At 42.4% G+C, this 25,070-nt stretch overlaps 1 protein-coding gene across 1 annotated transcript; it reads left to right on the forward strand.

Moving 5' to 3' along the window:
- The first annotated feature begins 18,830 nt into the window (after positions 1–18,830).
- Positions 18,831–21,249, forward strand: gchfr (GTP cyclohydrolase I feedback regulator). The gene is made up of 3 exons (XM_005916921.3): positions 18,831–19,047; positions 19,567–19,661; positions 20,603–21,249. Exons 1-3 carry the CDS (start codon positions 19,012–19,014, stop codon positions 20,730–20,732), a joined length of 261 nt encoding a protein of 86 aa, XP_005916983.1. The 5' UTR covers positions 18,831–19,011; the 3' UTR covers positions 20,733–21,249.
- Positions 21,250–25,070: the final 3,821 nt, after the last annotated feature.

The following is a 25,070-nucleotide window of genomic DNA, read 5'->3' on the forward strand; positions in this document are numbered from 1 at the left end:
GTTGGTGGGCATTTATTCCTGCAAAAAACTGGAGCTGGAAATTAAGCATAACACTTTAATCAGAGCCAAACAGATTTCGATAATTTCACTGACCGTCTAAAGCCTAGTTCTTAGGGACGCACAACAAGCGTCACCAATATTCAGCTGGATGAGCATCCAACATTTCCTAGAAGACAGATGTCCACAGGCTGTCACATGTGTGAGTGCTGATGTTTTAACTACGTGAGGTTTTCATCATGCTAGTGTGCAGGACAATGCATCTGCTGGAGGCTTGAGCGCGATTGTCTGTGCGGCCCATATTCAAAGCGTCATACGGGCAGCATGGGTGCAAGAGAGGTCCCGGAAGACTGGCTTAGCTGCAGTGGAGGTGTGAATTATGAAGAGTAAAAGAGAGAGGATGATGGGCGCTTATCGAAATGCTGCGGCTAACACAAAGTTCCGGAGACACCGTTTACTCAGCCTGCCAGCATTAGACAACTTGGCAAGCCGTTCGTCTCCGTCTCCAGGGTGAGCAGCCATGTTTGATCTAACATAGAGGAAAAACCAGAAGAAACACAGGAGCCAACTGCGTCCAGGCTGTTTGTGTAAATGCTGATTTCCAGAGAGATATTAATCTGCCTAGATGTCAGTGTCATGGTTTGGCAGCATTTTAGATTTTTAGCAAAAATGCGATAACATTCTGCATACCAGTGCATCATTACTAAATCGCACATGAATAGGTATTTGGGGAAAGCTGTTAAGTTAACTGGCGTGCAAAGTAAAGTAAAGTAAACTGTTGTCAACAAATATGTGTTACACCATTAAACGTTTGGCGAGTGATCTCAGAGCATTATGTAAGACGGCGGCGCCTGTGCCAGACCCCAAAGCAGAGTGCAGAGGAGAGATTCAGGTGCATGCAGCTGAGCACGCAGCTCCCTACTCTGCCTGCCATACTTGGAAATAGTTGGTTGAACTTGCTGAAGTTGATTTCTCCGGGAACAATCCCGAGCCAAGCCTTTTAAAAGTGGCTGGTAGTAACTGTTTTTGAAATATTTGCAGTTTTTTATGCTGATGGGACAACAAAACGTAAGCAGGTTAAAAGATTAAACTTCTGCATTGTCACAGCAGCTCCTGTTCATTACATAAATCGAGAGCAGAAGGAGTTAATACATATGCAGTGAGGTAACTCTGTTTGAACTTTACTGGCTGTGCGGGCCTGCAGTTCACCTTTCAGATACAATAAGAGGTCCATGCAAGTGTGCCCACTGTCTTACTTGGAATTGAAATTTTTATTTCAGTCAACAACAACAACAGATTATAATTTTACATAAAAGTACTCAAACAGAAACCGAAAAAGGAATAGGCTTATACTTATCCTATCCCTCACCCCCATAGAAATAATCAAATCCTTAACCAAGAAAATAAATAGCATTGATAAATAAGTTACATAGCAGTTTGAAAAGAAATCAATGATAAATCAAGAAATTAAATCAACACAAAAAAATGTTAACAAACAAATTTCTATAACCTTGTATGATACTAATTTTTAAAATCTTCCTGAAGAATGACAAAGAAAAACACATCTTCAGTTCATCATTAAGTCCATTCCATAATTTCACTCCCAAAACTGACACACATCTAACATTGGTTCTCACTTTAGGCATTTCAAACTCATAAGACCCCTCAAATCATATTTTCCATCTCTTAGATGAAACATCCTTAAAATACAAATTGGAACATTCTTTTTCATCACACGATATATCATTTCTAAAGTTTTAGAATATGTCCATGAATTTTAACATAGACGATCCTACAAAAGACTGGTTGGTGGACTCCCTATATCCAACTTTATTTATTATTCTAAGTAGTATATTATTTATACTTGATAAATATAACTTCAGAAGTATCTGATACTGACACGTAAATCTTAAAATGTACAGTACTGTGAAAAAGTATTTGTTCGCTTCTTGTGATTTTTTTTCAAATGGCAAGGCAATATTAGAAAAAGTTATTGACCCCCTTATAATCATTAATTTACTGCGATTATCCATATTTTTAGAAAGCTGACTTCAATTTCTTGAACACAGAATTGTTCGCTTAAACAGAACAAAGTTAAGTAGGCTAAAAGATCTCGAAAAGCAACAAATGATACCATGATCTAAAAAATATTTATGGACAGCTGAAAAAAAACTCATAGACATTAGTCTGGAAATGGTTGCAAAGCGATTTCTAGGGCTTTGGGATTCCAGCAAACCACAATGGAGAAAACTTGAAACAGCTGTGAACCTTTCCAGTAGTGGCCAGTTTACTAAAATTACTCCAAGATCGCATCAAAGACTTATCCAGGAGGTCACAAAAGACCCCAGAAGGTCAGAGGGAAAATGAGCAAAAAATATCATCCATGGGAGAATTCCAAGGTGAAAACCAAAAACAGGACGCAAAGCTTCCTCTCGCATTTGCCAAAAAAACTTCTGGATGACTCTCAAAACTTTGGGGAAAATATTCAGTGGACTAATGAGGCAAAAGGTTTCAGTCCCTTTACATCTGGAATAAAACTAACACAGCATTTAATAAAAAGATGGGAATTGTATGGCAAGGAATCACAAAACACGGGAAACAAAGGTGGCCTAATGTTTGCCAGTCTTAGTGAGAGGACCCAGCCCGCATCTCCACCTGAGACTAACAGTACAAAAGTTAGAGAAACAAAGAAAAATAAGCTTCACCGTGACATAAACAGGTTATCTCTGATTAATATTAAAATGTGTTTGATGAGCTGAACTATGTCAGTGTGACAAATATGCAAAAAATAGGAAACACAAGAACTAATAGAGCCCAACTCCCTCCAAAAGGACAAGGGTCATATGAAAACTTTGAGGTTTTATGATGTTTTTCTTACAAAATGCTAAAATTACCCTTTTTTATCACAATGTTTGTGTGTTACTGGGACATCCTAGGTCATTCTTTTGCAAAATGAAACCAATGACAGCTCTCCCCATGCCAAGGTCAAATACTTAGCCAGCCTAGGTGCTCGTGTTCCCCAAGGCCTAGTATATTATTGTACATTTTGAAGTTTTACCGACCTGATTCTCACCAAAATTAAATCAGCTTGAGCTGTTACTAGGATACATCATTACACAAAATGTGAATACTTTTGATGCTAGACTGTTAACACTGACAGATGAACAAACAAACATAACTGGCTGCATACGCCTTCCCTTTGAGGAGACAATCAGGCAGGGGATGAATACTTTATCATCGTATGTCTTAATTGGGGATTGGAGAAGAGTTTGATAATAAATATTATTTACTTTAGTGGTAAAAGATTGTTAACTAGCAAAGGAGTAGCAAAATATAAGAAAAAGTAGAAAGCTATGGAAATAAAGACCTATAAAATAAAAATCTACAGTAATACATTTTTAGACAGAAATCTGTTTAACCAACTATGTCTGATCTAAAACTGAATCAAAAGCACTTTCGTCTTGCTGGAAATGCAGTCAGACTTGAGATGAAATCTATAGAGTGCCATTTGATGACTCAGAGGAATGAGGGGTTTGTGGCAGGACTGACAGACGGTGACTCAGATTATTGTGCACGCACACAGGAGGGCACAGTTTTGCCAACCAGTTCCTTTTCTGTGACTAAGAGCGAGATGAGTATCCACCAGCGTTCAGCTCAAACACCCGTCCACCACCATCCGCAGTCAAGCCCCGCTGCAGTAGGCAGAGAAAGGGAGGCAGGAGCCTGGGTGTCTGCTTCAATTCTCCGAACTACAATCACATAATGGAGGAGAATCCATTAAACAAGTCTGGACTTTGGATGACTCCCCAGAAGCACAGGCCCCCTCATCATACTCTACCACCACCCCCCACACATAACCCACATCAACTCTTCCTTTTACTCCTCCCACGCGCACTCCCACCCCCTGCTAGCTGCCAGGAACTAAGATGCATAGCCCTTTGCAGAGAAACGCCTCCAAGGTAGCACTTCTCTAACTGCCAGCAAAAATAAGACATTCTGCTCTCTCCCTCTTGTCTTCTCTTCATCCCACCTCCCCATCCCGTCTCCTCGCCTGGAGCTGCTGCCAACAGCTACACTCTGCTTTGGCCCCTTTTCCCCCTGTGGCTCTAAATGAAACTTGCTCAGAGCAATTTATGGAAGTATGGACGTGCCAGATAGAAAGGTAAAGTCTGCTGCCTCAGATAGGTTTCTATGTACAAACTGGAGCAAACATCTTGTTGCGTTTATTGTTCTTCAGTTGGAAATTGAGGATTATATGGTCTGTAGAGCATCTGGACTTGTCCGTGTTTAAGAGCCAGCCCAGGATTGCACTTTCAAAAGAGAACCAGCCAATATCTGGGGCATAGTTCATTAAAAAAAGAGTAAAGCAAACAAAAATATTTGCATAAAAAGTACTTGGACTCCGAGTCTTATTCTCTTGGCAGATGCTCTTGCTGCAACCCCGGGTGCAAACCGTAACCATAAAACTCAGAAACTCTACAGAAATCCTTACCCTAATCTTAACTCAAGTCTATTTTTAACACTGTTCCAAATCCCCCAAACCCTAAGCCACCTCTTTTTAAAATAACAACAGGATTTTCTAATTCTTTTCAGTATTGGCTCTAGTCTTTTTAGGAATAATTACAAGGGTTTCAAAAGAACAAAAACAGCACAAAAGGACCCCTGATGATCCTCTAAACCTTGGCTCAGGCGATTAGAGGATCATCAGGGGGTCCTTTTGTCCCTCTGTGGGGGGTTTCTCCCACTAGGTTTATATCTGGGACTCTCCACCATTTGACCTTAGAAGAAGCTTCTCGGATGAAACGTCTTCAAGCAACTTAAAGAAGTCCAGACGCTTTTCTTTCCAAGCTCCTTTGACCACGGTAATGTCATTACTGTCCACGGGATTTGCTGTAAGGAAAAAGCTGGATGGCCTGCAATGCTAACGGTTCATCATTTTAGCTTTTAAAACATTATATCATCTAGCCCTAACCTATAATTAGCACAACATCATGTCCTTAAATGTCTGCAAAACTTTTACATGAGGGCTTCTAATAAAAGATCTAAAAGCTCCTACGTATTTGACAGCTTCTATGAAGTCAGGACATAAAGCAAACTGGTGCTTGCTTACAGACGTATGAGTAAATGACATCTGTCTTTGTACTTGTGGTATAGGTCACTAATACTGGGGCAGATGAACCTAAATGTACTGAAGCACAAATGTTCACTGACTGTAATGGCCACATCTGCATTTTAGGTCCAGTGCAAACGTGACGACACTTGAGTGCAAATGGATGGCTGACTGCATCCTCCTGAGGGGACCAGCTGAGAAAACACTTGTCGCTACACACTCCACAGCACTTGAAAAAAAAGCAATCAATCAATCACAGACATGGATTATCAGGCGATTTCACAGGGAAAAGCATACTTAGCACAACTCAGTCCTATTTAATTCCATCATGTAAATGGATAGCATGGGAAATGCTTCTTGGTGTACATAAAGTACAACAAACATGAGCTTTTGAAAACTCAGGAGAACATGACGGAAGAAACTTGTGTGCTGGATCTTATACCACTCCAAGTTATTATTTTATGCTCTGCTAACTTTGAACAACAGTGAATAAGTAAATATTAAATACACAAAGCTGCACCTATCAATGCAGTTACAATAACTATGATGACATGTGTACAGTATGTTCAATATGAATTTAGTCATTTGGTGAGTAGAGACTTATCACCTGGCTCCACGGGCCCCCTTCAGCTGCGCACAGCATTTCTTTCCCACCCACAAATGTACTTTTTGGTTTAGTCTCACTGCTCTCATCAGCCCTGTTTCCAGGACGGGAAGTGTTGATGCAAAGCAAATGGGGATTAGCTAGACCTGATAGCAGCGAGAACACTAACAAGGGCTAAAACATTTTTCTCCCATATTGGCTTCTCTTCACTGGTGCCCTGTGAAGACCCCATAGTATTGCATCATCCCAATAGAGCACTTCACTCTCAGACTGCTGGTTTACTCGTGGTTTCTATATTCAAACATAGAATGGGAGGCAGAGCCTTCAGCTTTCAGGCCCCTCTTCTGTGGAACCAGCTCCCAGTTTGGATTCGGAAGAGACACCCTCACGCAGTTGGGGATCCACTCATCCCCAACTGGTCATAGCAGATGGCTGCCCCTCCCTGAGCCTGGTTCTGCTGGAGTTTTTTCTTCCCACTGTCACCAAGCAGTTGCTTACAAGGGTTCATCTGATTGTTGGAGTTCTCAATCTGTATTATTGTAGATCTTTGCCTGGCAATAAAAAATGTCTCGAGGTGATTTTTGTTGTGATTTGCCTTTATAAATGGTCACTGACATTAAAGCTGAGAGTGCTCTTGTGAAACACTCTATTATGTAGTCAAAGACATGCGTTAAGAACAGGATAAGTATAATAATAAGTATAATAAACTTCAGCATTTTTTCAGCTCAGCAACAAACTAAATAAAGGTCTTGATCAATGTTTGTTTTTTTAAATATAAATGCAGTCAAGCCTTTAGAAATAATAAGTGTGTAAATGGGAAAAACATTCACTATTTTTCAAACCAAACTCTGGGGAATTTGTGTTACTCTCTAACTACTAAACAGTAATCAGAGTATAATTTTGTATTTGCTCTCTACTCCCAGCACTCGAGAATACACTGAAAGCCTGAGGCAATGATAGCAAAAGAGAGCAGACATGACACCGATCTGTCAGGAACAGCATACAAAGGTGGAGCTTGAGTGCAGGAGGGTTGCAAAGTGGCTTTCGGGAGTAGCAGAAACTCCAATAGTGCACTCTCCACAGAAGCTTACCACCCAAGCTATCAGCTGACTTGGGATGGCACTGAGATCAGATGTAATTGGCTGATGATCAGGATCAACTGTCTTTACTAACACTCTGCTGGATTACAAACAGCCTGCTTGCTTCAGGACACTTGGATCTGTAGAGCACATCTGTCAAAGCTGGATGTATTTGGTGGAGATAATGCAATCTTTTATGACTGTGCATTTTTCCAGAGAAAAGGCTAGAACGAAGAGAGGATACGTGTTGGGAGTGCCAGCACTGTTCTGAGCACAGTGCATTTCGGGGAATTGTGCTCATTCGTGCTGTGATTGGAAATAAAGCAGACATTTGTTTAGCACAAGGAGTGTTAATTTGTCAGAGCACTAATTAGATGTAAGCAGACTACGTTGGTCCGTACGCCAACTATAACATGGAGAAAATGGCACTCTCACACAGAAGAAATGGCCAAGCTGGACTGATGAAATTCCACAAAGGCCAAGGACATTCATCACTGTATGTAGAAACAGCTAAACACAACAGCAGCTCGATGCCAGTGCAAGAATATGTGCAGCCAAAAATGTTGATTGAGTGGGCAGGAGTCACTGGAATAGGACACGGGACTAACTCACAGGAACGGGTGAAGCGAGAAAAGATAAATGGTGAGGCACATTTCAGTTTGGCATCTCTTCACCTTGGTAAAATTAAAATGACAAACCTGCAGAAAAATGTGCATGGTTTTCAAGAACCTGGCACTGAAGTCGACAAGATTTTCTTTTTCTGGCAGTTTCTTTGCATTTGGCCTGAGATTCAGAATCTCTTGGATGGCGCTCTTAGCTATCACATGCCATCTGATGTGGTCAAATAGCTCAAAATGAAAATATTGTGTGCAATTATCCAACATTAGCGTTTAAAATAGGAATTTTGGGCCAAAACAAAACAGAACCACTGCTTTATCCTAAATGTCACTGATGTGGGAAAGGAGGGAGCTGCCGCTCTTTCCCAGTTTTCTGGATGAGCTTGTGACATCCCCCTCAGATAAGTGTTGGGAGTATATAGATAAAGCTTTCCATGTGGCATGTTCTTTTTTTGGCTCATTCCTTTTCCAAGCTGCCAGAGACCTCTGTTTAATGGAGTGGTACAAGGAGTACAAGGGGGAGTAAACACTGGAACTTTAGAGGGGAACGCTGAACATGCATGAAGGAAAATAGTCCTTCCAAATGACTGTGATGGCTGAGGGACAGAATGTGTACTAATCTGGGCGAGCGGCCAAGCCAAACAACCCAAGGGGGCAAAGGGGAAACTATAGTAGCAGAGGGAAAAGAGGGTCAAATAAAGTATATAGAAGGTAGATGAGACAAGGCGAGACGTGCCATGCAGCACAGAAATGAAAATCTGAAAAGCCAAGAGGGAACATCTGAGTTGTAGGAGTGTTTCCTTTGAGCAGGGGATCAGAGTCTGGTTGCACAGGGATATTAAGCATCCTGTTTAATGGTGCTTACCATCTTCTTGAAAAAAGAAAACATGCTCCCGCATTCACCCTTGTGTGAAAACATACTGTATACACCGTGTCCGGCAGTGCATACGTTACATCTGTTGCTGCCTTTCTCCTCTTTCTCGCTTATAGACACACACTCAGCCTCCTGGGTGCCATTTTCTGTGCAGCGGTATTTGCTGCCAAGTCGAACAGCTTGAGCAGCAAGGAGGTCCAGAAACCCACAGGGAGATGGTACGTGACAGAGAGCAGGCTATGTACGAATGTGTATCAGACTGGAGCAGCCAAAGTAGATTTTATGCGTAGTGTGTGTGCGTGTGAACACTCTTGAAAAGGTCTGCAAGCTTGCATAAAGGTATACAAATATATGATGAGTGGCAGTGCGGTTTGAGAATTAATTATGCGAATGAGTATGTTCCTGTGGAACAGGGGAAGGATGGGAAAGATGATGCAGTGAGACGCAGAGGGCAGAACATCTGATATCCATATGTTCATTTGGCTAAAACCATTTTAATCAAGCTTGTGGCTTCGTGGAGCCTAAGTAGCGGCCTGTAAAATAAAGAATAAAGCAAGAGGCGCACAGCGGCCCTGCGTGTGCTGTGTGCGTGTGTGACCCATTGTGCGCACACGTGTGTGCAGACTGTGCCTGGTTCCACCACAGAGTCATGGGGATAAAGAAAGGAGCGGGGCATATGAGATTCATGTTGCATCGATTGCTTTCTCTCCAAACTCTGAAAGTGATTTTCTCACTGTATCTTTCAGGAAATGATTCATTAGGCTGTGGCCCAGTTGGAATCACTCTGACATGGAATAAGAAACAGCTCCTCACCCCAGGCTGGTGCATTTGGAGTGCGCACTGAGACAAAAGGGGGAAGATGGGAAGCAGCCCATGAAAGCAGTGATGTGAGGGAGGGGGATTAAAAATGGCAAGAATGGATGCAGGCAGAGAAATGGAGAGTCGGGTTAGAAGGAGAGGAAGGATTGAATGAAGGCAGGGAGGCAATGGGATGGAGGGACGCAGAGAGGGGAAAGGGGAGCCTCTGTGGCTTTGAGTCAGCGGTACAACTGCTCCCAGATAAGCTCCTCTTTCCTGGAACTCCACAGGAAAACTCAGCACGAAAGAGAATAACACAGTGTACTAATCTTTCTGAGGTCATCTTGAACACATCTTTGTCAACTGTTTTAGTATCCTGTCTTGGCACTGAGGCACTTGGGAAATCAATGCCAAAGCAATATATACAGATGAGTAAATTGTGGTTCGACTAAGCAGAAAGACATCCCCAGACTGTGGTTAGATGACAGAGCAGGTATATGTTGAATTATTTTTCCCAATTTCTCTGATTAAATGGGACAATTTGACTGGTTTTACTTTACAGTGCATGACATGTTCAGCTTGGCAAACTGCAAAAAGTCTATATCTTGGCCAGATGACTAGAGTTGCTAAACAGAAACTCAGATACCACAATGTGCCTCATTTAAAGTCGGATACTGGAAATAATTAGGCGGATTTTCTATCCTCCTACCTCTGTCATCCCCTGTGTCCCAGCGTAGAAGGAACACCCATGTGATGTCCACAGCTGTGAGTGCTAACAAAGTTGCTGTCTGAGTGTAATAAATGACTCTCTGATTATAGGAAAAATGAATAAAGCAATGAACCACCTCAAGTGACTTGCTATGATTCTCTAATCTGTCCTCCCATGGAGTCAAATACCAATTATCCATCAGATGCTGTTTCTGTTGTCATAGAGATACACACAAGCGTCCAACTGTGGCACTTGTTTTTGTTACTTTCACTTTATCCCACTGATTAGTTTTATGCACTTAAAAGTATTTCTTTAAGGTGACGATCTGGTTTGGGATCAAATATGCTAATTTACACATTATGAGCCCCTCCTTATTTTTTGCTGGTCCCCTTTCTGCTGCCAGAACATCCCTAACCCATCGAGGCATGGACCCCGTGCCTCGATGGGTAGGGGCGATCGTGGCTCAAGAGTTGGGAGTTCGCCTTGTAATTGGAAGGTTGCCGGTTCGAGCCCCGGCTTGGGCAGTCTCGGTCGTTGTGTCCTTGGGCAAGACACTTCACCCGTTGCCTACTGGTGGTGGTCAGAGGGCCCGGTGGCGCCAGTGTCCGGCAGCCTCGCCTCTGTCAGTGCGCCCCAGGGTGGCTGTGGCTACAATGTAGCTGCCATCACCAGTGTGTGAATGTGTGGATGACTGGATATGTAAAGCGCTTTGGGGTCCTTAGGGACGAGTAAAGCGCTATATAAATACAGGCCATTTACCATTTACCCCTGAAGATGTCCTGTGGTATCTGGCACGTTAGCAATAGATCCTTAAAGTCCTGTAAGTTGCAAGGTAGGTCCTCCATGGATTGATCTTGTTTGCCCAGAGCTTTTCTTAGATGCTTAATTGGATTGAGAGCTGGGCCACCTCAAACTCGTTGTGCAGTTCCTCAAACCGTTCCTGAACCATTTCTGCTTTTCGCCAAATCATCCGGCTATCCATGCAGGTTCTTCTTCCATTGCCTACTTCTTACAATGCTCCATGTTCCAGTTCTGATGCTCACGCACCCATTGTTGGTCCTTTCGACAGTGGACAGGAGGCATCAGTGAGAATGGCAGCCCATGACTCTGTCAATGGTTCATCACTCCCACATAGCAGACGGGTCTGGCCCTGATCTGCTGTCAAGCCGGCACTGCTGGCTGACTTCTGGCATGCTAAGTGGTATGTCATCCAGATATGGGCCAGGCCTGGCGAAGGATGGTACAGTTTATGTGATGGCATGCCATATCTGGCTCGGTTTTGGTTTGGTTTATGTGGCCGAAGCTCATAGAAAACAGGCTGGCCCAGATCCGGCATCAAGCTGGCACTTCTGACTGACTGGTGTCATGGCAGGGTGTGTGTCAACCTGATGTCAGGTCTGGCAGTGATGGCACTATTTATGTTCCTATTTTTCTATTTTAGTTTAGTTATACTGCTATGGTAGCCAATGTTTCAAATGCAGGCTTGACAGGTTTGTGAGTGTACACTTTATCCAAAACCTTGTGAGGGTTTACTCATATTTACCACCAGGTGGCTGTAGCACAGGAGGTAGAGCAGGTCGCCTACTGATCGGACGGTTAGTGGTTCGATCCCTGGCTCCTCCAGTCTGCAAGAGTGTATGAATGTAGTTAGGAAGCGCTGAGTTTAGAGAAACTGTGTGATTGGGCGACTGTTGTATAGAGTGATTTGGGAGAGCAGAAAAGCGCTGCATAAGAATCAGTCCCTTCACTGGCTCAACAGAGTTTCGTCCTGTTACTTTTGCACTATTAAGCTGCACTATTTTTGCAGACCTAAACTTAGAAAAACACATTAAGACAATAGCAAAATCAGCTTACTATCACCTCAAGAATATTTCAAGGATAAAAGATCTGACGTCTCAACAGGACCTGGAAAAACTAGTCCATGCATTCATCTTTAGTAGGCTTGATTACTGTAACAGCATCTTTACAGGTCTACCTAAAAAACCAGTCAGACAACTACAGCTCATTCAGAACTCTGCTGCTCGAGTCCTCACTAAGACCAAAACAGTGGACCACATCAGTCCAGCTCTGAGGTCTTTACACTGGCTGCCTGTCCGTCAGAGGATAGACTTTAAAGTCCTGATGCTGGTCTATAAAGCTCTGAATGGTTTAGGACCAAAATACATCAGTGACCTCCTGACCCAGTATGAACCTTCCAGATCCCTCAGGTCATCTGGATCCGGTCTTTTATCAGTTCCCAGAGTCAGAACCAGACACGGAGAAGCTGCATTCAGCTTTTATGCTCCTTATATCTGGAACAAACTCCCAGAAAGCCTCAGATCAGCTGAAACACTCAGTTTATTTAAATCCAGGTTGAAGACTCACCTGTTCTCAGCTGCATTTGAATAAAGCACCAAATCCACACTTTTAAGCTTAAACTTCAAAACTTACATTTTAACTACTGATTTTATCTGTTTTGATTTTATAAACTGTTTTGTTTGTTTGTTAATTAGTTTGTTTGCTTGTTTTAATCGATTTTAAATCATGCTTTTTATTTGTTTTTGTTTCTAATGTCTCTGTAAAGCACTTTGAATCACCTTGTTGTTGAATTGTGCTATACAAATAAACTTGCCTTGCCTATTATGTTCCGGCACATGTTGTTACATGGCTTGATTAAGGTACACATTAGGCTGGCATCTGAGGCCAGACCTGAAACTGTTCTGGGCCAGCAGTGTGTCTGCAACTGGCCTTGTGCTGGCCCATGTGTGGGCCACCTCTGGCAAACCAGATCTGGGCCACCAAAGGGCCGTCATTCTTTGCGGTATGTGGACCATGTTTAAGCACATTGTGTGGGCCAGATCTGGGCCATATCTGTATGATATCCCACTTACCATGCCAGAAGTCAGTTGCTATATGGGCTGTTCCTTCTTTGGACCACTTTTGAAAGATCTCGACCACTGCAGATCGGGAACACTCCACAAGAGCTGCAGTTTTGGAGGTGCACTGACCCAGTCATCTAGCCATCACAGTTTGGCCCTTGTCAAACTTGCTCAAATCCTCATGCGTGCCCATTTTTTCTGCTTCTAACACATCAACTTCAAGTACAAAATGTTCACTTGCTCCTCAGCATAGAAGCTATCAGACGTTTACGACACCAGTGGCTTTGCCAAATCCCCTCTTGTTCACTCACTCACTCACTGCTCCCATTTTAATAGGTATTTAAAAACTGCCTTTGCCATGTGCACTATATTTCCCGTTCCACTGTGGAATTTCATTGTGTAGCAGACGCTTTCTCTCAATCTCAGCACTAAGATAAAATGACAGACACTGCTGGTCAGACTTGAGGAAGAGCTGACTGTTGTGGAATGCAGTGTGTGGTTTAAAGTGCACAAAGGAGTGCTGAAGACAAACCAGACTTTTCCCTGAAGTGGTTAGAGGTGGGATGAAGGAGTATGAGGGAACAACCAAAGATAAGAAAAAGAGGCCTGGATTACATGTCAAGCCTCATTACTCAACCTCCCACTCAGTTTAATCAAGTGAGAGACGGAGACAGAACATACGAGCCACAAAGTATATTTCTTCATGTGAGTGTGTGTGTGTGTGTTTTTGCTGTCCCTGTTTCCCTTGTGACTTTGTGCTTCAGCTGAAGGTTGCAATAAAGCAGCAAATTATGAATTAGATAAGTGTCAGTGAGCTATTGGTCTGGGAGCACAGCAACCATCACAACCACAATACATTTAAGAATGTGACTTTCTGCCTTCAGCTTCATCTATCATCTTGTAAAACCATGACAGTCTGTGTGTGTGCCTGTATGTGTGTGTCTACATTCTGTCTGTTTCCAAGAAATCCCACTGACTTACTCACGATAGTCAGATCAGCTTTAAAGTACCCCAAACCCAGTAAACGTGTTAAATGATGGGACCCAGGATGTGATCTATCAATGGATTCAGGCCCGAGATGGTAATTTACTTGTAATCTGTCAAAACAAGACAATAAAATCATGGTGCCAGATGGTAATTTATTGTCATTGTGTGGCAAAGTGGTGTTTTGCAATGATTCTGGTAATAGCTAGTTGCTGGTGGAATTTGCGTTTGTGGGGTTTTTTGTTTTTATTTTTTACATGATTTGAATTCCACACCTGCAGCTCCACATCCGAAAATTGTGTTTCTCATGTGAAGGATGATGGACATCACGTACAGCAAGAAAATCCCTTAAGACGTTTGGCCTTGATCAGAATGAGAAATACCATGACATCATCGTCACATCATCTTCTCTCATTTTCTGGCGTTGTCTTTCTTCCTGTGTAGCCAGGGCAAGTAGAGGACACATCTATTTAAGTTGTTCTCCTATTGTAATGTTGATCGCAGACTATAATATTAAAGACTACTTTAGTATCTACCACAGCAGAGCAAAGAAAACCAATCAAATGTTTAAAGAGAGACATTTTACCATTTCATGACAATTTTTTGCCTGTTTTGAAATTAATTGCACCAACGCATCTTAACAAAGTTGGGGCAGGGTGAAAAACAAAAGGTAGGATAAGCAAAAAGAAGCAAAAAGAAACAGTTGCAGAAACATTTTTCAGCTACTTTGGTTAAATGGTAACAGGTCAGTACATTGACGATTAAAGAGCATTGTAGAATAGAAGAGTTTCTTAAGGACATAATATGATCAAAATATTTGGAGAACCTGGAGAAATGTCTGTGAGCATGGGCCAAAAATCAATATTGCATACCCGTGATCTTTGGGCCCTCAGGGGGTACTCCATTAAAAACAGATAAGTCTGTCACAGAAATTACTGTATGAGCTCCGATGGCATGGTAAACACAATTTGCCATGCCATGCACAAATGCAAGTTTTATCATTGCAAAGAGAAAGCCATATTTGAATCCAGAGGCCTTTCTGTCTTCTCTGGGCCAAAGCTTATTTAAAATGTGCTGACGCAAAGTAGAAAACTGTTCTGTGGTCAGAAGTTGCAGTTCAAAAGCTTGGATCCTGATAGCATAGGGGCGCATTAGTGCCTATGGAACTGGCAACTTACATATCTGAAAAGGCAAGTGAACGGTATAAACAGGTTTTAGAGCAACATGTGCTCCCATCCAGTTGATATATTTTTCAGGCCAGGCTTTATTTCAGCAAGATAATGCTTAACCATGCATTTACTACAAGAGTCTGGGTACTTAACCAGCCTTTCTGTAGTCCAGATCTTTCACCTGCTGAGAGCATCGAGCTCACGTCTAAGAGTCATAAACTCGTCATATCGCCTTCTGATCACTGATGTGATCTAAAGCTGTAGTCGCTGCTGCCCAGCATGTCATTATAATAACACATCACACTACACAGCTGTTACGACCATATTTTAATGGAAACCAGCAATCTTTGCACAATGAAGGGTACAATATCCTGTCTTTCTGTCGTCGTTATGGATTAAACAAAGCCAAGCTGTCCCTTTGCTCTTGCCCAACTCATTGTCATGGTAGTTATTCTAAGAGAAGCCATCCCTTGTGTACCGAAGCTGTAAGATACACAGAGCAGATTACTTCTGCCGGACTTGTGCATAAACAGCAACCACATGCTGCGGCATATAATACAAAACATTCCAATGACCACAGGCCTGATGAGAATCGAGATTTGAATCAGTCCTATTGCTACACATCCATGCTGTCATTCCTCTCCCTGTTCAATTAGCCATCACACTTACCATTTCATTCACCCTGTCTTTATATGGCACTTTCCAAACAGATTAACATCTTGTAACAATAAATCCTGTTAAGTTTCAGACTTTCGAAGGAGACATGTCATCAACATTCCGGCTGAGTAGTCAAAGTAGTATTTTGAGACAGACAAATCATCTTTAACCCTCGACTATGACTTTATTTGCAGTAAGTCTTTAACTCTGAGGTTTACTAAGGACTGAGGCATGCTTGGAAGTGTTTTAATCATGTTGTCAAACAGTAAATGGTGCGCAGCCGCTCAGTTACTTATAAATCCCAAAGGATTTCAATCTCAGACTGCTGTTCTTGGAACATTTAAGATAAACTGAGACATGTCCCAGGTCATTTTAAGCAAATCACTGTTCTGTCTTTTTTCACAGCATCAACAATCTAAATTAAAAAGAGACAAATATTCCAGCTAAATGATGGCTGTCGGGGTTACAAATCCTCAGAATGAAACACAGAATAGACCAGAGAAAAAGTCTTGATAGCTTGATAGATGCATTCAAGACCTCGTAAAGTTCTTCTCTGTTCCCCTCTGTTTATTGCACATCGTGTTGTTTCCTGTTACTAATAGCCCAATCAATCCCATTTGTGGTAAGCCAAAGGGACATGCCTCTCGCACAAAATCAAGCCCTAAATTGAGGTGACGAGAGAAAAGACAGTGTGTGAGAAAACGCTGCTCCAAATATTTGATGACATTTTTCTTCATCACTGGGAGAAAGTCTCCCTAAACAAAACCTCCTTTTCAGTACGCAGAACCGCCTAAACCGCATCCTGGTGTTTCTCAGCAAAATGTTAACCCGGTGACAGCGCTCGCACATGTTTCATAACGCTATGCCGGCTGTGTCATCTATCAGTGAGCGCAGCATTTCAAAGTAGGAGGTGAGGTGAGGTGAGGTGAAAACAGAGAGGAGGAGGTGGTGGAAGAGGAGGAGGAGGAAAGAGCTGAACCTTGCTGTCGGGTAATATCGCTGCAGCACGGAGATGCTTTATGTAAGCTGCACGGTGAAATCTGGAAAAAAGCAAAGAAAAAGGAGGTCAGTGATGTATCTCCTTGCAAAAGAGGGACCGCGAGGCTCCTTGGAGGAGAAACAGGCTACACAAGGCAGTTGCAGGCACACGATTATGAAGCTCTAAAGAAAAAAAGTATATGGCCTCACAATGCAGTGATTCATCACAATTAAACAAATGTAAACCTACGCCGTGCTCAAGCCTAGCACCCAGTCTGTCAGAGGTGCCTGTTGTCTGCAATCTCCCACAGTTTAAATCTCTCAGCTGAATAGTGGAATAATAACCCCAGCACACACCTACAGTAAATCGTGAAATGCATACACTGTCTGCTGTATAATTCATTCCTATTCAGTTCCCACTCAGTGATTTAGAGCGATCGCTTTAGCAGCGCAACCCTTTCAGGGCAAATTTCTCGCCCACGCCTATTCACAGCAAGTAAATCCATCAAACGCATTGATCATGTGAAGCTTGATATTGCGAGTGGGATGTCCGACACAACGGCCGGATTGGACGTACAAGACATGAAGCTTATTTATTTGAATTTAATTGATGTCTGTTTCTGTTTTCAATATCATATGTTGTAAACAGGCCGAGACTCAACTTGAGCACAGTTGTGTTTCTTGGTTGTATTTTTATGACTGTTGTGTAGAGAAAAGGAGCTTTGATGGAAGCGTTCCGGCAGCAGGCAGTCACACTTCAGCTGAGAGGGGCTAAGGCAGAGACCTCATCAAAAGATCACGCTGCTTCCCATGGACCCACCAGGGATGTGCTCCACTGTCACCACAGGGTCAGAGAGGAGTTGACCCTGGACTCTATTAACCAGCAGCAGATGAGCGAGTGCAGGAAGACGCTGCAGGAGCACAGGAAGTGTCTCAGTGCATAGGAACATGCTTGCAGAGAGAGGGTTCTTCTTGGCAAGAAGGGGGTCTCTGCTTTGTTTTTGGAGCCTCTGCAATAACTTTGCTGCCTTCCTGTTTTCTCTCCTGCAGCACATCTCATTGGTTTAATGGTGAAGACTTGTTTCTTTCATTTTGTATCACATCCGTCCATCCATCTTTTTGCACTTATCTCAGGTCAGGCTTTGGGGCAGCAGCCTAATCAGAGAATCTCAGACCTCTCTCTACCCAGCTACCTCCTCTGGCTTATCCAGGGGAACGCTGAGGTGTTGCCAGGCCAGGCTGAGCGATATAATCTGTTTAGAGTGGCCTTCTCCCGGTAGGACATCCCTGGAACACCTCACCCAGAAGACACCCAAGAGGGATCCCTGAGTCCCCTGAGCTGAACCACCTCAGCTGGTTTCTTTTTGATGTCTAGGAGTAGTGCAGATGATCCAAACTGAAGCTGATTTTACTGAATACAAAACTAACTTGTTAATGAAAAAAAATGAAAATAAAACAAATAGGAAATGAATTTCACTGATCTCAGAAGCCAGTAGAGGTCAGCTCTTCTCAGCAGTCCCCACCACTCACAGATGCCAGTCTGAATCAAGCAGATGCACATTAAAGGCTCTGTATAATGTCAGAAGCCATTTAACACTGTCAATTCAGACTGCTAAAGACGTATTAAATTTAAGACAAATACACGACCTAATCTTAAAAACATATTTGATTTGATGGTAAACCACTTTGGTTCGATTTATGCCTTCAAAACTGATTGCACCACAGGACATTTCTGAATCTGGTTTGCCTGGATGCACGTCTGCCTACCATCACATTATTAAGCAGCGATCAGGCTTTAAATTACTGTTCCCACTGACCATGACATGCAAAGCCTAACTGAGAGTCCACCAGGCTTTTCTGGCATCCACAGGACATTACATTCATATTACTGATCTTATCGGAGTTCCCACCATTGTTGCTTTCCTTTGGTCTGTGCCTTTCATTTCCCTCCCAGTCACAAGACTGATCCAGAGTTATTATTACCGAACTCAGGAGGAAATTAATAAATCTCTGGGAAGGAGAGAATTCTAGACAGTGCAGGTTTAATATAATACATGCATTAAACAAATACATGCAAATACATAGAGCAGACTGTACGACAGCGACCACGGAAACTGAAATTGCATTTCTTTCCACTTGCAGTAAGTTGCCTGAAAATGAAAGAAAATGTGTAGCACAATTGGTTGTGGCTGAAATGTAATTTAATAAATGTGCAGCTTATTAAATAAATTCCCATCCAAAGAATGATGAGATTTTCAAGTGAACTTTCGCACTGGAAGAATAAAAAATGACTTGGTTAAATGAAACTATAAACTAACATTTCCTTCTCGTACATGCACATTGCCCCGCGTTTCTCATATCAACAAACCAGCGATCCCAGTTGAACAAGACCCTGTGCAGAGCGGGCTGTTGACAGATGCTGAGAGGGGTTCTGTGATTGGCTCGTCGCGGTGGGTGTTTCCGCATTCCGCTAAGCGCAGTCAGCTGGAGCTCGAGTTGAAGAGGGCACCGTTTATCTGTGAGGACACCTCTTTCAGTCACTCCTGGGGGAATACCGGAGCAAAGCTAGCGAGCGGGATGCCGTACATGTTCGTCAGCACACAGATTCGACTGGTGTGTATCTTGCATACGTAAACGACTCCCATCATCCTGTCGGGGGAGGCGCGTTTGACTCGCAGATGTGTTTATTTGACTGCAAACAGCGCGCACACTAGCCTACTGATCAGCCAAGGTTGGTTATGCAATGGCCGGTAATATTCGGCACGCTGGGGGAAAAAAGTTATGGTTACAAAAGACGCGAGAAGCGTGCGTGGGACCTTTTTGTATGTGTGTGTGCCACGTCAATTAAAAACACATGTTGCTCAGTTGTCGGCCTCTTGTTTGCGCATGTTCATTTTGTTGTCTCCACGACTCCAGCAGCCTAATTCCTCCAGTGCCCTTTAAGTATATCGGATCATCTATTTTTAGCATGTTCAGATATTGGAGATTATCATGTGCACCTGCCAGAGGGCTGCAGGTGCAATCAGTGAGAGCTGTACAGACAATTTGTTTTAGGGATGCTGTCTCCCCCCCCCAATATTTCTAGAGTAAGTTCTAAGCTGTGTGGGTAATACACTTAATGCTGCCTTGCAGGAGAACGGTCCGACAAATGTGGGGGATGAATTTTCGGATCCAGTGGTCATGAATTACCTGGGAGCGAGGAAAACGACTATGCTGGGGAACAACTTGTGAGTACCCAAGTCAGTAATCATGGGAGCTATATAGGTCAAATGTGGGAAGCGTGTTATGATGGCCCTGAGAGGTGAAATCTTTTGCAGCTAAAACACAACGGAAGTTGAATAAATCAGAACGGAAGTGTTTTTGGGGTGACGGTAACACCAAGGCACTGTGTGATTTAATCACATGATTTATATAAACTATAGATGTTTGCTATTAGCCATTTACTGTAGCTGATCCTTCACCTTATTGTCTCCCGAAAAACACTTTAGTTGAGGGTCTTTGCAGCGTTTTTCTGTTTTCATTTTTCTTAAATTGCACTGTTTGACCTCAGAGCTACCATGTGAAACGCCCAAGGATAAATGGTTAAGTTTTGTAAGCCTATCTCAGCTCAAGCTTTTAAGCACCATGAGGCTGATGTCTCTTACAAAGATTGACAGGATTTTGCTCCTGATTCAATAATTTTTGTGAAACAATTTTTATCAGTGATTGTAAATGGGTAAGATTTAACCATTGCCTCCATTCTGATCTTTAGCTGCACACAGACGTGCAGACTTTATTTCCAAGTCTACTGTAAATTTGCTCACAGTGGGCAGCATATCCATATTTAGGCACTTAAAACTGATGCTTTGTACATTTTGGCAGTTAACATGTACATGTTGACAGCAGAGCTGAAATTGGGTCGTATAGAAGAAAAGGCTTCAGTGTGGTTGGGGAGGGGGGAGGAAAGCTGCTGCCTTGCAGATTTGGAGTAAACCGTTCAAGGTGATGGAATACAGATCAGGGAGGTGTTGCCATTGGCAATCTGATTCAAATGAAACAAGGTGTGGAAGGAAGTGAACAAGCACTAGAACAATTAACAGCACTCTATTTTCCAAGAGAAGTTTACTGAGAGATGCAGAAACCCCCACATCTGTGGAAAGCAGAATTGCTTTGTTTATGCTTGTTTCAGTTCCGAGTATCACGTGGATGACCCGCCTCGCCTGGTGCTGGACAAGCTGGAGAAGATTGGCTTCCGTGTGGTGTCCATGACAGGTGTGGGACAGACACTGGTGTGGTGTCTTCACAAGGAGTTGGAGTGATGGATCACAAAGATACCGTACTGGGAGGGCGGGTACTTGTATAAGCCTTTAAAGGGGTAAATGAATTCTGCAGAATATCCCTGTTTTTACTCTATACATTCTACATTTAAGATATTGGCAACTATAAAGTAACGCCATAGTCAAACAAAAGTAACATAAAGTCTCAGATTAGATGATAGGTCACCAGATTCAGGGGATTACTGAAACTACAGGGGTTTGCCTTTGTCAATACTGTTTAGCACTGGTGATACAGTGTAGTGACCAGAGTAGATTTATCCTGAACCAAGCCTCACTTTTTTTCTAATTAAAACACTAGAAACATTTGTACATGCATCGCTGTGTAAAGACAATTTTTCTTTAAAACATGTGTTTCTAACTTAATGATGTCATTATGTGGATTGCGTACTTACTATTAAAAGTAATCAGTTTAAACAGAATTAAACATAATGTGTAATCGTCTGAAAATCTGTAAAACAGATGCATACAGGACATCAAAAATAAAACACGATAAACATTATTGTTACTTGTCGTGGGCTGTTACAGCTCTGTGGAGCATTACAGGGTCTCTACACGTTTGAAGATGAGACTCTAGTGTTGCAGGAACACTGAGAGCAGAAGTCTGGCTGCGAGAGCCAAAACACTCTGGGTGGTTTCATTACAGCCTCGGGTCTGCCAACAAATGTCTGGGGCCAGCGTGGATCGCTAGCCCGCAAACCAGAAACGTTGCCAACTAGCTCACAGCCAAACTCTTACCAGACCTGCTGCCTCACACATGACTTAGCATCTACCTCCCTGCTAAAGATCAAAAGGAGACGGTGCTTCCCAGTTCTGTTACCGCAGACATTCCAGATACTGTTTGGGTACACCGCAGTGACTGCTTCGACACAGACAATGTGAGGAAAATGGGAAGCAATGAGATACCGTGAGGATTCCGTGCCGCTGCCATAATTGGTGATATGACAGAGCAACAGGCTCATCCATCCTGGTTTGCATGCAGCACAAGCCACTGTGGGCTTGGGGCAGAGTTGGTGGCGAATGCATTTCCTGTGACTGTATTTCCTTGTGTCATTTGGACAGAGTTTGTGTGTTCCCCTTGTTTGTTTTTTTTTCTTTTGTTCACATTGCTGGGATATTGAAAGCAGCTATGCGTAAACAAAACCATGTGATGAGGGGATTTTGCAGGAGGAGAGGTGCAGATGTCTCCCAACACACTGCTGTGCTCCACAGCTGGACATTGTGTAACAGCCACGGTGAGGCGGTGCAGGAGTGGCGGGGAGATGGATGGCTAGATTGGATGTTTCGAAGCTGCACTGTGGCTCCTAAATAACACAATGACAGGAGAAAGCACCGCCACACAGGCCTGCAAATGCAGACACGCGATTATGCAATAGTTTTCCCCCATAGGGAACAGGGGAAAAACAGACTGTTCGAACCTTGTTACGAAACCCAGGGGTGACCACAGTAGTCTGGCACGGTAAGGCTTGCCTTTATGTGGGTCACAGAGAGGTAGCACGTCACTTCAGAGAACTTAAATGAGCAATACAGAATCTTCTGGATACGTATTACATAAGCCTATTGCGCAACAGTTTGCTTGTAGAACAACAAAATCAGAAGTGTGAGAATTTGTTTTTGAGGCCACTGTCAGAAAAAGAACACCAAATTTCTAGCTTTAATTTACGCTGGTTAATGAGTTATGACGCGATCCATGAAAGCCAAGGGTGGAGTGGGGCGAGTGAGTTTGGTTGCACTGAAACAAGCTCAGCTCTACATCAAGAGGGTGGGCTTTAAATTAATGATTAAAACAATGGTGCATTGGTTTTGAAAAGAAAAAAAAAACTTCATCAACAGTTGGATGATAGGAAGACTGATAAAGCTTGTGTCTGTGGGTTCAGGCCTAAGCCAGAGCCAAATTAGGGGGGGGGTTATGCGCCAGACTGTTTCTTGGCTCAGACCAGTAACTTCCCAGAGTCTCCACTGGTTACCTCACAATGACGGCATGACTCCAGAAAGTCATCTGCCAAGAAATAGTTCAGCACCTAACAGCCTGTCAGAGTGTTGCTTTTATTTTTTTCACAATTAGACTTACCCACAATAAAATGTGTTAATTAGTGGGCTTTAAAGCAGCTAGGAATGTAAGCAGGTGTTAAAGTGGGATTTGGCAGGTGGGGGAACCCTAGACTGGGTGTAGCTGTGTGACGTGGTGAAAAGAACTACTTACAAATAAGTCACATAAGCTGTTTTGTGGCCTCCAGTGATATTTTCTGTACAGACTGGGATGATCCAACATTTTGCCGCTACTAGGATATTCACTGCTCTTTGTGGATTTAGCCAAATGAATTCATGAAAATACACTCAGATGTTTCATGATCTATATGGCTGATTTCCAACCCATAGACACAATAAAGCTAGTATGAAAGATAGACTTCAGAAAGTAAATATAAATTCATCGATCAAAATAAATTGATGTCTGCATTCGCTGATGCAACCAAGTAACAGTAACCGAGATGTAACCAGTACAACTTCGTGCATCACTGCAAACTAACAGTTCAGCTTGCACTAAACTGCCCGGTGTTTTCATGCAGCCTTTGAATAACACAACATTTAGTGCGCTATAGTTAGTTTTGCAAGATGTTTCATGAAAACATAATTTAGTGAAAAACGTGATGTAGAAAGCCGATAAATGATTTTAAAAAGTGTAAAGCGTATCAGGACATCACATGTAAACTTTAAATTTCAAGTTTATCAAATGTCACTTGCTGAGCAGTGCTCACCTTTGGGGAAAAAAAAGTTCAAATATTTCTCCCATTTCTGCTCTTTCTCCATCTATTAGTGTTGCACATGAACATTTTTTTCAGCAGCTGTACTTGCTTGCAGACGCATAAAAAATTAACTTCTTCAACAATAATAGCCATTAACTTGCCAATCAGATTTAATTAATTACGTTAAAGCTCAGCCAAAGTCACTAATATATTAAGGCATTTTCTTTTGTGTTGTATATGTACTGCGGAGCAGAGCTGTCAAACTCATTTTACATTGTGGACACACACAACCCACTTTGATATGAAGGGCCAGACCAGTTCAGTTTTATTTATATAGCACTGTGATGGGAAGCAACACAGGGTAAGCTCCACACCTCAACACTAGTTGCTTCACTTTAGTTAACTTTGCAGTCGCTACTTTAAATATATTCTACTTATTGTCCAATATATTGTTTCTTTTCTTTTCTGTCACACCTTCCAATGTTTATATGGCGTGCACACATATTAACACTGCAATGTCAAAGTTCTGTTTTATGTTATATTAATATATCTTTCTTTCTTTGAGTTAGCTGGGGTTTGGTTTCTCCTTCCTGGTTGGCAAAGGGCTGGAAGAGCTGAAGTACTGCTGACAGCCTAATTGGACAAAACCACATGCTTCATTGCCTGGGGGTTGTTTCAAGTTTGTTTAATTGTTTTGTATTAGTTGGTTATACTCGCCCTATGACAGCTGGGATAGGCTCCAGCGCCCCCCGCGACCCTGAAAAGGATAAGCGGAAGCGAATAGATGGATGGATGGATAGTTGGTTATATGGCAGCCTTTTTTCCCCCCTTGTGTGCCATTTGGTTTAGCCAAGCCAGTATTTAAGTTACCCGTGTGTCATTTCAGAAGGTCAGCTTGTCTTATGTTTGTTTGTGGTTTCGTTAGTTGTTATTTTGAGTTTAGCTTATTGAGTTGACCTCTTTTATTGGTCTGCCTGTTTAAGTTTTTTGGCTTTGTTAATTATCTTTCATATTTTTGGGTCAATAAAACCCCCTTTTTTAAAATTAAACACCTGTGTCCTTTATGCCTTACTGCTTGGTCCCTGACAAGAACCAAATCACAACTGAGATATTTGAATGTATTAAAAAAGATGTTTATTTTAAACTGTAAGTTTCGGTTTTTCTGCATGATAAATAAATGGTGCTGTAATGAAAGAAATCTGTTTCTGAAAAGAAACTATGGTAGAAACTGAAAAAAGTACTTTCCTGTCACTTAATTGTTTATCACATAGTTACTTTGTTTTGGTATGAATATAGTAAAAGCTGTAAAAACTAAGGAAATACAGTTAAAGTTCCAACATTTATGCCCTCCTTTACATTTTCAAAGGCCATGCAAATATAAATGGACCAGATCTGAGTCGTTGTCATTCAGATTCTAGCCCCCAGCCCATATGTTTGACACCCCTGCTGCACAGTGTACTGTATATATTAGGGGTGCAACGATACTCGTATCGATATTGAACCATTCGATACAGAGCTTTTGGTTTGGTACGCATATGTATCGAACAATACAAAATTTGTAATTTATTTTATCAACTTT

Source organism: Haplochromis burtoni, unplaced genomic scaffold (assembly GCF_018398535.1).
Source record: "Haplochromis burtoni strain Fernald_Lab_line unplaced genomic scaffold, NCSU_Asbu1 Contig_16, whole genome shotgun sequence".
Lineage (NCBI taxonomy): Eukaryota > Metazoa > Chordata > Actinopteri > Cichliformes > Cichlidae > Haplochromis > Haplochromis burtoni.